Here is a 13,804-nt window from a genome sequence, read left to right on the forward strand (position 1 = left end):
AAAGGAAGACAGCAATGTGAAATTGCTGTGTGCTTGTGTATATATACACCTATTACTCAGGATCATCTGATGAACCAGACTGTAGACCATGAAATGTTATACCATAATAAATGTGTTAGCCTTTAAGGTGTTATAAGACTCGTTTTAACACACCATATAACCCACAAAAGCATATTCTGGGCCAACATCTACAGTTCCAGAGTGGAGAAGGAATCAAACTGATAGTAAACAACTGATTTTACCAAATAAATATGTTTTTCGAACACCTTATCACATGCAAGGCAAAAGTGGATTTTTTTCTGCATACATCAGTAATTATTGACCATGGAGAAGCATACATCAGTAATTATTGACTATGGATACCATGTGAGAGATATTTCTGGTTATACAGCATAAAGGAATTGGACAGCAACGCTGAGGAAAGAATAAAAACAGGCCTGTTTTGATGGAAGTTAAGCTTTGATCTCATCTGCAGAGCCTGGTGGCTGGATCTGAGAGCAAATAATTTCACTGGAACACAGATGGAATCTTCTGGAAGAGGAAAACAGTTGGTGAGTGGCAGTTATCAGCCAGGACGGCAAAGCTGTCTAATGAGATAGGGTGGAAGAGAAACAATAGCTCCTTGAAACACATTGTTTCTGGGAAAGAGGTGAGTTGGGAATAAATCGCTTAGAAAAATGATGGCAACAGGAAGCTATTTTAATATAAAATGCCACTCTCAATCTGTCAGTAATTTTGAAAGGGAGATCCAGAGCAGGAAAGTGGTATTGATACTGACAAAAGCTATTTTCCACAAACAACAATTCCTGGCGATACTGTGTATGTATTGAGTAAACCATACGCCTTGTGTGAAGAGGCTATATTCATCCCAGCAGCAGTAACCTTATTGCTGGCACCTGTCCTGTCTTGAGAGTAATGGAGTGTGCCTCCAGGGTGAAATCAAACTGCAAGCCTGGGCAATGTGGATGGATGTCCTGGGCTGCCCAGACGACGACGACCTTCTGGGCCCTAGAGCCCAGCCTGGTCTTGCCACAGTGCCCCTGACCCACTCACCGAATGGCTGCCCACCCAACGTTGGAGGGATGCGCCCACCAAAGGCTGCATTGACTTGCCAGCTGGACCTCCCCCTGCGTGGGCAGGCAGGCAGGCAGGTGGCGCATCGCAAGCCCCATGAACCCTCTGTGCCCCACACTTACCTGGCAGCATTAGCGGTGACCGTTACCAGACCCAAGGTGAACACTACACTGGTTGCCCATATGCTTCCGAGCCCCATTAAAAGTGCTGTTTTTGACCTTGAAAGCTCTTTACGGCTCAGGACCCCAGTATCTTCTAGAACATCTCTCCTGATACAAACCTACCTGGACCCTTCGACCAGGCATAGGCAAACTCGGTCCTCCAGATGTTTTGGGACTACAATTCCCATCATCCATAGTTAACAAGACCAGTGGTCAGGGATGATGGGAACTGTAGTCTCAAAACATCTGGAGGGCCGAGTTTGCTTATGCCTGCCTTAGACCTTCCTCTGAGGTTCTTCTCCAGGGACTCCTTCTGAGGGAGGCTTGGATAGTGGTGACATGGAAGAGGGTCTTTTCAGTTGTGACTCCCTATTGGTGCTATGTGCCTGGTACCTTTCGTGACATCTTTTCAGCATCATTTAAAGACTTATATTTCCCCCCAGGCTTTTGATTGACTAAGACAATACTGTTTGTTATTACTATGCCCCAAAGCTTCCTGTGGCTGCTATAGGAGTTGTCTTGTTCCTTTTGCTTTAAGTCACTTGGAGTTAATTGGGTAACACATGGCAAACTAAATAATAATAATAATAATAATAATAATAATAATAATTTATTATTTATACCCCTGGCTGAGTTTCCCCAGCCACTCTGGGCGGCTTCCAATCAAGTGTTAAAAACAATACAGCATTAAATATTAAAAACTTCCCTAAACAGGGCTGCCTTCAGATGTCTTTTAAAGAGAAGATAGCTGCTTATTTCCTTCACATCTGAAGGGAGGGTGTTCCACATGGCGGGCGCCACTACCAAAAAGGCCCTCTGTCTTGTTCCCTGTAACCTCACTTCCCGCAAGGAGGGAACCGCCAGAAGGCCCTTGGTGCTGGATCTCAGTGTCCAGGCAGAACAATGGGGGTGGAGACGCTTCTTCAGGTATACAGGACCAAGGCTGTTTAGAGCTTTAAAGGTCAGCACCAACACTTTGAATTGTTTTCGGAAACAAATAGCAATGATATTGCCCTGGGAGGGAAGACTCTACTGAAAGATCTCACATCGAGTAGAGTTTTGCCACAGTGCAGGATGTCCTCACATAACTGCCGCCCAGCCTTGATTATTATGCTTTATGATAAGCTCATTTAACTCCTTTTTCATCTGACAGGATGGCCCTATCTTGACTGCTGCCTTAGGGCATGTCTTTCTGCTATAATGTCCACACCCGCAAGCAAAAACCCTTCAACTACCTCATTTACTACAACTGAAAAAGAAGCCCAACCTGCCGGCGCCAGTTCTTCTGAAACCTCTTGGGAGATACATGCAGATGATTTCACCAAGGAGTTATCCTGTGCTATATGTCTAGAGCTGTTTAAGGAGCCTGTCATTCTGCCCTGCGGCCATAACTTCTGCAAAAATTGTCTCGAGGCAGTATGGGGGAAAAAGGGAGTCTTCTGTCCACAATGCCACGCGAGCGTTCCAGAGCGAAAGTTCATAGCAAACAAAACGCTGGAGAAAATGGCGGAAAGGATTAAGACCTTTCATGTGGGGTGCCAGCAACAGAAGTGCATAGAACACAGCGAGCCCTACACCCTCTACTGGAAGCCGCAAGAAAAGCTAGCCTGCTTCAGCTGCCGAGAAACTCAACAACCCAAAGAACAAAGCACCCAGTTTCTCCTTATCCCAGATGCCGTCCAGATTTATACGGTAACCATTTTACCAAGGCCGGATCAAAACATGGGAAATGATCCAGCCAAACTCAAGTAGCAGTATTCAATGCTAGTCCTACTCAGAGCAGGCCCACTGGAGTTAATGGACACTACTAACTTGGATTTCTCAATTTCAGTGGGTCAACTCGGAGTAGGGCTCTGGGCTGAATTGCACTTACCTTTTTGACCCAGGCACTGTTCTGTGCTTTAAAGCTCTGTGTCAAGCGTTTTATTTTCGCCCCAGATTTCCCTGCGAAAACCTGCGCTTTGGTGCTCAGTTGGAGGAGCAAATGGCAATTTCAGGCTTTCTGCAGGTTGCCATTTGCTCTGATTCAGCTTTAATGAGCGGGTTTTTGAGGGGAAATCTCAGGAACAAAAGAAGAAGAAGAAGAGGTGCTCAACACTGAGTTTTAAAGTGGATGCGCCCCTACCTGGAAAGAGTGGAGGAAAGGTAAGTGTGGACAAGCCCTTAGCTAAATACAACCCAAGCTTTTTAAAACTATGCTGGTTTCAAAGGGAAACACCTAAGTACCTACTTATCAGGTCCATTGAAATCAAAGGTGTGTATATATGTTTTAAAGCTAGCTGGGCGTTGCTAAGGACTTAAAAGTACCTACCTGTGACACACATTTTCATGAATGTATAGTGTTCCTCTGGGGAAATGAAGATGGGTGATTGAGGTCCCATCAGCACCTTACTTTGCAGGATGTTCAGCTGCCCTATAAGCATTGTTTTAAACGTTTTTGCTTTGTTTTTTAAGGTGGAAGGGTCAGGAAATTGGGGGCCCAGCTCAAAAGATCCAGTTTTTGGGTCACCTGCTCCCTGCACCCACAACCTCCTGGCTGGTTGGATAATGTTTTAACAATGGATGGAGATGATCCTGCACAAACATTTTAAAATGCTTCCATTCAGTAAGCAGGCCTCTAGCTCAAATAGACTTTTCTGCTAACTGGATGCAGCATAGAGCCTTACAAAACAAACAAACAAACAAACAAACAAACAAACAAACAAACAAACAAACAGCTTTATCACACACAAGTGGCACAGATTAGTTGCTTCATGGACTGCTTTTCTCATGGTTGCATTTTGTGCAGAAGGAAAATTCCATGTACCCAGGACAGCCTATTGCCACTCATGATGATGTATCAACTGCAACTGTGGCTGCCCTGTGGAGAATAGTGTGGAGTATCACAAACACATGTTGGTTAGCACCCATGTCACTCCTGATGATGAGCAAAACAGCATCTGTGTCAGAAAACATATTTTTTTCTATTTTAAAATATTTCTAAAAAGAATTTCTCCTCTTTTTTTAAATACGTGGACGAATCTGTCAAATATGATTATTCCAGTTGCAAATTTAGTTTGCCATATATCTGCATCAGTTTGCAATGAATATTCGTCAGCATTTTAGTGCACATTTCTCCGGATACACACATTTTTTGTCTAGTCTATGTATTTTTGCAACCAATTTTCTTTAGTACCATGCATTTTTGTACGTTATTTTGACTAAATTTTGTTTATGCTTTCCCCATATATGCACATATTTTTACACCGTTTTGGGTTGTAGAACTTTATCACAACACTTGAAGAAGTTGAGGGTTCAAGTTCCCACGTTGGGGGAAAATATTCCTGTGTTAGGGGGTTGGACTAGATGGCCCTTGTGGTCCCTTCCTATGATTCTTCCCCTCCCTATGGTTCTAGGACTTTCTAGGACTTCAGTTCAATTTTTTCTGCGGGGGTGAATGGATGACATGTGAGTTAAAGTTGCCCTCTAGTGCATGAAGATGGGAAATGCTGGTCTTGCCCAATCCTGTGCATATATTTACAGTACTTGGAAGTTGGCTTACGTAGTATTGCAATTTAAGTGGTTTTAGTTGCAGATGGCATTACTATTACATCAAAGAATCTCAGCCATGAAGCAAAGATACTTCCTGATTGGCACAGCTCAAAAAGAACAGAGATGGTGCCAACATAACAGCTTGCATCCTGCCAATGATTTTCTAAATTTCTAGCTGTACTAAAAGTAACACTTTTCCAGATTAACTCATCTGCCAAGGAATGTCTGCCTCTCTGTCATGGACTCCTTGCATGTTGCAGAGAGTTATAGGAAGCACATATTTACAGTATATGCCTACCCAGTGCTTTTTTTCTGGGGGTACACAGGGGTACACATACCTCTAAACATTTTGTGAATCTAAGTTTGGCCTCATTGAGGGTCAGGGGTACCTTTACCTTTTTATTTCAATATGAGTAGGAAAAAGAGAGTACCCCTAAACATTTTTTTTTAAAAAAGCACTGTGCCTATCTATATAGCAATATGCTTGTGAAAGATGTGAAATGCAGTGACAACCATGGAAAAGTTTCACGCAACTCTGGTAATGCGGCTAGCAAACTTAAATGGGACTGATCACCTTCCTTGGATATAGAATGACTGAATTATTTTTTATAATTATAGAATTATTCTGTGGATTATAGAATTATTCCTATCCCCCTCCAGGAAAAACTGCTCATGATGAGAATGCAGCTGAGGTCCATCATGATGAAACTCGAGATGTTGAAAAATGCTCAGGAGGAGAAGATTTCCAATCATAAAGTGAGTAGCATTAATTTGTGTTTAAGAATAGCAGCAGTGAAATTACTTTGTCTATACACCAGAATGTTAATGCTCACGTGGGTCTCACAGATCCGATTTTTTCCTTGTAGCTTTGGTGCATGTTTGTCCACACACGAGCTCTTTCAATTGATTTCTGTCTGAATGCTTTCCCATCCACACTTGTGGGTGGTGTTTGATGATGTCTGTTTGCATTATGAGCTTCCGACTTCTCCTTTCAGTTAACACTTCCCAACCCTCCCAGAGTTCTGGAAGCCTGAGGACCATAGTGGGCATGCCTTCATGTATTTGTTTACCTGTGCATGACCTATTTTTTATTTTTGAGGTACAAGTCATCAGATATACCAGACTTGCACAAAAGAGGCAAACAATTTCAGACCCTCCGTGTCCCTATTTAACAGGGGCATCCTTGATTTAGAGAAGCTGTCCCGGTATCTGATTTGATCATGAAATGTCCCGCTTTTCCTTAGGATGTCCCTATTTTCACTGGAGAAATGTTGGAGGGTATGGAGCTGTCTGAAGACAACACTGTATAGGGAAGGGGTTTTTTTTTAATGGTTAATGTTTTGTTTTATTATATATTGAAAGCCACCTAGAGTGGCTGGGGCAACCCAGTAAGATGAATGATGTATAAATAGTAAAATGGTCATTATGGAATGGGACGTACCTATTTTCATCGGAGAAATGTTGGGGGCTATGCAATTTTTTAAATGTACATGTGAGCCTAGCCACGCCAGTAGTAGGCCATTAAGGAGTGCCTCACCATTGGACATAGTGGTTTGTGGAAATAGATGGGACCAAGAAAAATGTCATACATGTAAAAAATGCCCCACTCGGCCACCCATCTGCAAAGTGAACTGCAGTACACCCACAATTGGGTAACACGAGATTTTATATTAGATTCCACCCCACCGCTTCACCGCTTAATCCATAGTTCAGGAAAATTCAAATTATAATTAGGGAAAGTATAGGCTGCCCCTTGGATGAGGATAACATTGTGTGAAAAACAGGCACACATGGAATGCACTGAATCCACTTTAAACTGGATAATAATAATAATAATAATAATAATAATAATAATAATAATTTATTATTTATACCCCGCCCATCTGGCTGGGCTTCCCCAGCCACTCTGGGCGGCTTCCCAAAAAAATATTAAAATACTGTAATACATCAAACATTAAAAGCTTCCCTAAACAGGGCTGCCTTCAGATGTCTTCTAAAAGTCTGGTAGTTGTTGTTCTCTTTGATATCTGGTGGGAGGGCGTTCCACAGGGAGGGTGCCACTACCGAGAAGGCCCTCTGCCTGGTTCCCTGTAACTTGGCTTCTCACAGTGAGGGAACTGCCAGAAGGCCCTCGGAGCTGGACCTCAGTGTCCAGGTAGAATGATGGGGGTCGAGACGCTCCTTCAGGTATACTGGACCGAAGCCGTTTAGGGCTTTAAAGGTCAGCACCAACACTTTGAATTGTTCTTGGAAACGTACTGGGAGCCAATGTAGGTCTTTCAAGACCGGTGTTATGTGGTCTCGGCGGCTGCTCCCAGTCACTAGTGTTTTCCATACCTACATTAAATCAATTGAATGAAGGAAGCTAACTAACTAACTAACTAGAATGCTGTGCACATACTTCAGTTTACTCTGAACCCAATGTGCTCCCACCACTGGTTTGTGAAACCATATACACATGCTGTTAGTCACAATCCACATCTGTTCTGTAGTTTCTTGAGAGGTTTTGTGTTTTGATGCATTTCCCCCCAAAGTACCTTCAATCTTATTTGAACAATATCAAGACGCCTGCAACGTCTCTCCATCCAATGGTGTCAACAGACACCAGGCTACTTAGAAACACATCCAGCCATACTGAGGCACTTAACAATATGTAATGGAATTATCACCATCATCATTATTATAATTATCAATGATGTGCAAATGCCATTTGAAACCCAGTGGAGGGGAAAGGCCCAAGCTAACTTAGCCCAAGCTAACTGAGCTCTGTTCAGTTCTGGTACTGAAAACAAATTCTAATATCAGGATGTACTCAGAGATACACCTTGTTCTTTAATTGCACAAGGTCTGGTTGACAGATCCTGTGATTTTAGTAATAAATAAATAAAATAAATTTGACATGCCTGAAGTCTGCAAACCCCTGATATAAAAGTAAGCTTGTCTGGAGTTGTAACTCGATGCACTTCGAATTTGCTCTAGATTGCCTATTATTAAAGAGGAAAAGAAAATCTAGAGAATCCCCCCAACAATAATGTTGCTATTTTAATAATTGTGTGCTTCCAGATGGGGTCTTAATACTGCGAAAGGGTCACTGAAATATTACAAAGCAGTAATAGACAACAGTTTTCAAAAAAAGAGAAGATCTTACTTATTTATAAAAATACTTATATCAGCTACTAGAGTACCCTTTGCTTTGTCTGATAAATTATTTTTTTCCAGGAGAACAGATTGCAATTTCAGTACCACATTTCCTTGGAATTTCTAAAACTGCACCAGTTTCTTCATGGCAAGGAGAAAATGTACATCAATCAGTTAAAAGAAGAGGGTGAAATTCTCCTCCAAGAAATGGAGGCAAATCTAAACAAACTCCAGGACCAAACACAGAGCGCTAAGGATACCCTGGTCTGCATCCAGGCCCGTCTGTACCAGCAGAATTCTGCTGGCTTCCTGAAAGTAAGGAATTTGGACCTAACTGTACAGCATTGTTTGGGTTATTGTCCATGGGTTATTTCAGAGATTTCTAGCCCAGTCACTGTGTGCTTAGTATAAGGAAACAGCCCATAGTAATAAGGGATATGTTAATGAAAAAGGGAGTTTTCCAGCTCCAGGAAATGATGCTCTGAGTTGCATTACCCTGTGTTTCCCCTTGACTGCATCACTTGAGCTCTGAAGGTCCTGACCAGGGAGATGCAAAATGTCCAGCAATTTGTGGCACAGGAAGAAGCCCTAAATTTCTATGAGCTAAAGCACAAATCGTATTTGGGCCCTCTTACATGGAGGTGAGGCAGGAAGCCAGTCAGCCAAGCTAATAGTGAGGTGAGCAGTGGCCTTGAGTGTGTGTGTGTTGTGTGCCAATTCACTACTCCACAATGCCTGCTGCCAGAAGGCTTTGATACTCAGGCCTTAACACCTATGCTAGCCTGGAGCTGATAATAGCAAAGATTTAGGAGGAAATTCACGCTAGTTGGCCAGTAGGATTTAGGATGCGACAGTTAATCTACTGCTTTTCTTCCTCCCTGTCCCCACATAGAGTTGTTTTGCCCCTTTAGTAATGGAAGCTGAAAATAGAAGAAGGGAATATGGGATACAGCAACAACAATATGTTTTTATAGCCTCGCAAAGAGATTTGGTGAAAGCAGCTTTTTAGATCACCTTGAACATCTGCGAGAAAAGAAACACCTTCTGGGAGAGGAGACAGGCAGGCTGTGAGGGGCATCGATTGGTTTCCGGCGCAATGAACCACCTGTCCTGTTTGGGTTTGCTAGGTTCCACATATGCTGAAAGTGTGTCCCAAAGACCATTAGTAAATAACTATTTTTTCCCCTCTCTCTCCTTTCCTCTGACAGGGAATAAAAGCTTTCATGGAAAAGTAAGTGTGAGTCTGTGAGCAAGTGTTATCGAAACAGTAAGGCAGGCTTTCTTTAATCAGTCAGGGGACAAGCCTTATTCAGGTGTGGGTACCAAATGTGAGTGTGATAGGGTGGGTAGCAGGAATGAGCATACTAGCCATGCCCTTGAAAGTTGGCATATGTTCCAGTGGCAGGATGTTCTCCATGGGACCAGGCTATGCATTCTTGATACCTTGGTTCTTGGTATCTTGCATGGATGCTAAATAGCTAAATAGGACTAAATATTGTAAGTTTCACCATATGTAATTAAGGGCTATATTTCATATTACAGAAGAGTAGGGCCTGGTTCAGACATAACACTATACAGGTAACTCATAACTTATGCCTATTTAACTTGTGAACATTGAGGCTTGGGTTCCAGGCACACAAACACATAGTGGGTAGGAAGTGGGTGATGTTTTTTTTTTGGGGAAACCTTTGGCAATTTCCCCCACCATTGCACCCAATGTCTTTTGACTATACTCAATTTTTGCAATGTGTGCTGTGTCCGGAACGTAAGCGTCACATAAGTGGAGAGCTGCCTGTAGCATAATTTAATCTTATAGGAATGATGTAGCATGAGCCTTTGGCTCAAGTGTGCCCTTCTCTTCTGCTGGCATATGTCAGAGTGTAGGGATGGAAGAGAAATTTGATTTTGTTTGCATTTTGAGGAGAGTCTACCTCCGTATTTCACATTTTATGAAACAGTTTCTGAACTGAAACACAGCTAGCTGTCAAAATTTACACTACTCTGAATTTTTCAGTGCAGTTCTGCATCCAAATTAAACATACATTTTAGTTAAAATAACATGCAAAATAGCATTATATTAGGGGCCATTAATTGCAAAAATATGTACATTTGTCAAAACTGCATACAAATGTGTGCTTAGTAGGAGAAATGCACCCAAAAATGCTGGCAAATTTTAAAGAACTTTTTTAGGGGGCGGGGGGATGGACAGAATATTAAATTGCTATAGAAATGTGGAGAACTGAATTTAATATTCGGAATATGAGAAACATAGTGAACTTATATTTTAATTGGTCACAAATGTATCTTCAGGCAAATTATGGCTTAATGTGAACATGAAGCATACTAGTACACGCTGCTGAAATTTTATCTTTCCGTTCCTCCCTTGCTCCAACTACTGCTGCACCATTATTGTTATTGTTATTTTTATTCATTTATAGGGTCCTATTGTAGCCATTTCTGCAATCCCTCTTACAGTTTTTAATCACTGTCAACAATACTGAATATAGTAATGCATTATCTTATACAAACATGTTTTAATTATATTTTGAGCAGTGCATCCCACATTGTCATTATACTTTTGAATGCTTTGATGGCCTTTGGCTAAGCAATGAAGATTTGTTTTGATATGTGAACCACTACAGTGGTTGTTTACAGAACCTTTTTTTCAGGCAGTATCACTGCCTGCTAACTGGAATGTGAATTCATGATTTGTGCAGGATGGAACAGAAAACAGAAAATTCATCTCTGGGTGAACTAGTGATCGGAACTCTGAATGCAGGGGACTACAAAGGGCCCATACATTATGCCGTATGGAAGGAAATGAAATCCATCCTCAGCCCAGGTAAAGCTGTGTCCTGTACCACTTAAAGTAAAGGTAAAGGGACCCCTGACCATTAGGTCCAGTTGCGGACGACTCTGGGGTTGCGGCGCTCATCTCGCTTTATTGGCCGAGGGAGCCGGCATACAGCTTCCGGGTCATGTGGCTAGCATGACTAAGCAGCTTCTGGTGAACCAGAACAGCGCACGGAAACGCTGTTTACCTTCCCTCTGGAGCGATACCTATTTATCTACTTACACTTTGACGTGCTTTTGAACTGCTAGGTTGGCATGAGCAGGGACCGAGCAACGGGAGCTCACCCCATTGTGGGGATTCGAACTGCCAACCTTCTGATCGGCAAGTCCTAGGCTCTGTGGTTTAACCCACAGCGCCACCCACTTACTCATCTTTAAATCAAACAAAAGCTGCAGCTCTGTACACACATGGGAGTAAGCCCCACTGAACTAACTTCTGAGTAATTCTAAAGATACTGCAGCAAGGCATTAGAAAATTTGGCACTGCATTGTGGTCAAAGGCAAGAAAGGCACCATAAATTTGTATAGGACCGTGCTGTAAAATGGTTTAAGAGAAAAGACAGGCAGTCACTGAGCTTCACATAAGTGTTCTGATTCCTCTTTCTCACCACAATAAGGGCTTGCAGGATCATTTGTTGTTGTCTCCTGTTAGTCTCCCACAACACAGGAATATAATTTAAGAGAGTGCAAACATCTACCAATCAGTTTCCTCAAAACAAAGTTAACATGAACAATAATTTCTAACCTAAAAGAAGATACCTCAAAGAGGTGTTTTCAGTGTTACATCACCAGCATCTGCCTGAACTAGCAAATTCCTTTCTCTAAAAGTGTTGTGGAGTCCAATATACATGGAACATCATTTTTTGCTGAATTAATCTCCGTTTTAAATCTCTGCTTCATCACTACATATAGATGCTGAAGCAACTTTTCAGTGAATAGAGGTGAATGGAATGCTCTATTCATTCATCAACAAGTTTCTGAAAATCCAATTTACAACATTTCCAAAAACATTTCTCAACAACCATTACACAAATATCCAACTATTTCCTTTAGCAATATTGGAGATATCTAGTTACTCAATGCCTACAGTCTATAAATAGACACTAAAAGGTGCTGTAGCTGAAGATACTGCCGTTCAGCATTAGTGAGTTAAGTGGCATTTGGACTGCAAACTTTAAAATGAAAGTGGCAAAATTTAAAATGACATTGTATTACTTTTTTGTTGGGACAGGGAATGCAGGTTTTCATGAATAACTTGCATATCTTTACATCTAGAAAAAAGTTTTTTTTTAATGTTTTTAATGTATTTATATCTCATTTTTCTTCCACTATGGAACTTAAGACAGCCTTAACAGAATTATTAGTGGTTTCCAAACTCAACATTCACCAAACCCAGACTTGCTTAGCTTCAGCAAAGCTGTTGAATTAAGACCTTAGCTGGTGCATTAAAGAGAACATCATACATTGAGGAATCAATTTTTTTGCATAACACATTCTGACAGTAGGGTCTTATTTATTGGGTGTATTTACACTTTTACAATTGTCCTTAAATGTCTCCAATGCTACAATAGTCATGTTTTTCTTGCTCCCACCAGACATTTCCTTCCTGACTCTGGACCCCAAAACCGCACATCCAAACTTGGTTCTCTCCGACAGGATGACCTGCGTGAGACATACTGACACAAAGCTAGTTTTGCCGGACATTCCAGAGAGATTTGACTGCAGCGTTTCTGTCCTGGCGGCTGAAGGGTTCACCACTGGGAGACACTACTGGGAAGTGGAGACATGGAACAAGACCAAATGGACCTTGGGGGTTGTGAGAGAGAGCATTAACCGTAAAGGGAACTACCCACTGTCCCCCAAAGAGGGGCACTGGCTTATAAAGCTAAGGAATAAGAATGAGTTTAAAGCTATAGACATGGAATCAAAACCTCTGGCCCTGTCCAAAATTCCCTCTAGAATTGGGGTGTTCTTGGATTATGAGGGTGGTCAGGTATCCTTTTATAATGCAGACAATATGTCTCACATCTACACTTTCATGGACAATTTTGCAGAGAAACTCTACCCATACCTTTGTCCATGTCTGAACGATGCAGGACAAAACAGTGAGCCCCTGAGACTTGTTGCTTTTCACTTATAGAGCCAGGGTGAGAAGGAGCACCTAGTGTAAAATAGATCTCTTTCACCCTGAGCTATTAGATACAGACTCATATGATCCAGTGCTAAGATCCCATTGTCAATGAAAGGGGACGGCAGGTGCCCCTGGACTTCTTTTGGGACTTAACTCTGGCCCTATCATTGGGACCTGCTCTGGTAGCTATCCTGGCCCTTCCTGTGGTCCAGCTTCAATTATGCTACACAGCCCTGCCATGTCTGAAAAGTTAGCAGGATCCCACGTAGGTCCCTAAAAGTGGCATCGCAGTTGAGGCCTACGGCATTCTTACACTAACCACTTCTAATTGTAAACTTGTAAGGAGAGATTAATTATATATTTTTCCCCTGAAAGGCAAAAAATTAAAATTATTATTAATTTTTTTAAAAACCCTCTCAAGTTCACAATGTAGCACAAGTTTAGCACATGTATAAAATTGTCCACATGTATATTTATTAGAAAAATATTCAGCTTCGAAATGGCAATGAGAAGAAGCAAAGGTTAATAAGTAATAACTCTGGGATAAAACTTGTTCCCCAACAAAAATGTTTTGGTGTGTCCTTTTGTATTTGTTTGATGAAATCCAATAAAAAGAATACTCATATCAATTTCACAGTGTGTTGCTGGGCTCTTGAATAAAGTTCAAATAATAGTCTTAATAAAGGGTAAATGTTTGTGTCTGTAGACCATTATTATCTGGCTTACACAGGTTTTGCACTCATTACACTACCCTACTGCAGGGCTAGCTGGGATTGAAGGGTGCTATTTTTAAGGAGAAAGTCATACAAAAATGCTGATCAATTTCTATAAGGATTTTTTAAAATAAAAAACCTAAAACATTTCCTGCAAAAATGTGGAAAATTGAATGTAAGATTGGAAAAACGAGAAACTGGGG

The 13,804-nt window shown here is 41.6% G+C and overlaps 1 protein-coding gene across 1 annotated transcript; it reads left to right on the plus strand.

Annotated features, from left to right (window-relative positions):
• The first annotated feature begins 512 nt into the window (after positions 1 to 512).
• On the plus strand, positions 513 to 13,517 carry TRIM69 (tripartite motif containing 69). The gene is made up of 7 exons (XM_081888926.1): positions 513 to 649; positions 2,389 to 2,927; positions 5,427 to 5,522; positions 7,986 to 8,219; positions 9,113 to 9,135; positions 10,622 to 10,746; positions 12,353 to 13,517. The coding sequence occupies exons 2-7, from the start codon at positions 2,436 to 2,438 to the stop codon at positions 12,895 to 12,897; spliced, it is 1,515 nt and encodes a 504-aa protein (XP_081745052.1). The 5' UTR covers positions 513 to 649; positions 2,389 to 2,435; the 3' UTR covers positions 12,898 to 13,517.
• The last annotated feature ends 287 nt before the right edge of the window (positions 13,518 to 13,804 follow it).

This window comes from Podarcis melisellensis (assembly GCF_964234715.1).
Source record: "Podarcis melisellensis genome assembly, chromosome: 14".
NCBI lineage: Eukaryota > Metazoa > Chordata > Lepidosauria > Squamata > Lacertidae > Podarcis > Podarcis melisellensis.

What these genes read in the sequence shown, in the direction of transcription:
- TRIM69 (XM_081888926.1), top strand. Translation starts at nt 2,436, where the DNA reads ATGTCCACACCCGCAAGCAAAAACCCTTCAACTACCTCATTTACTACA. An exon ending in AGAAGATTTCCAATCATAAA is followed by an intron (nt 5,523 to 7,985) that starts GTGAGTAGCATT and finishes ATTTTTTTCCAG; the next exon opens with GAGAACAGATTGCAATTTCA. An exon ending in ATTCTGCTGGCTTCCTGAAA is followed by an intron (nt 8,220 to 9,112) that starts GTAAGGAATTTG and finishes TTCCTCTGACAG; the next exon opens with GGAATAAAAGCTTTCATGGA.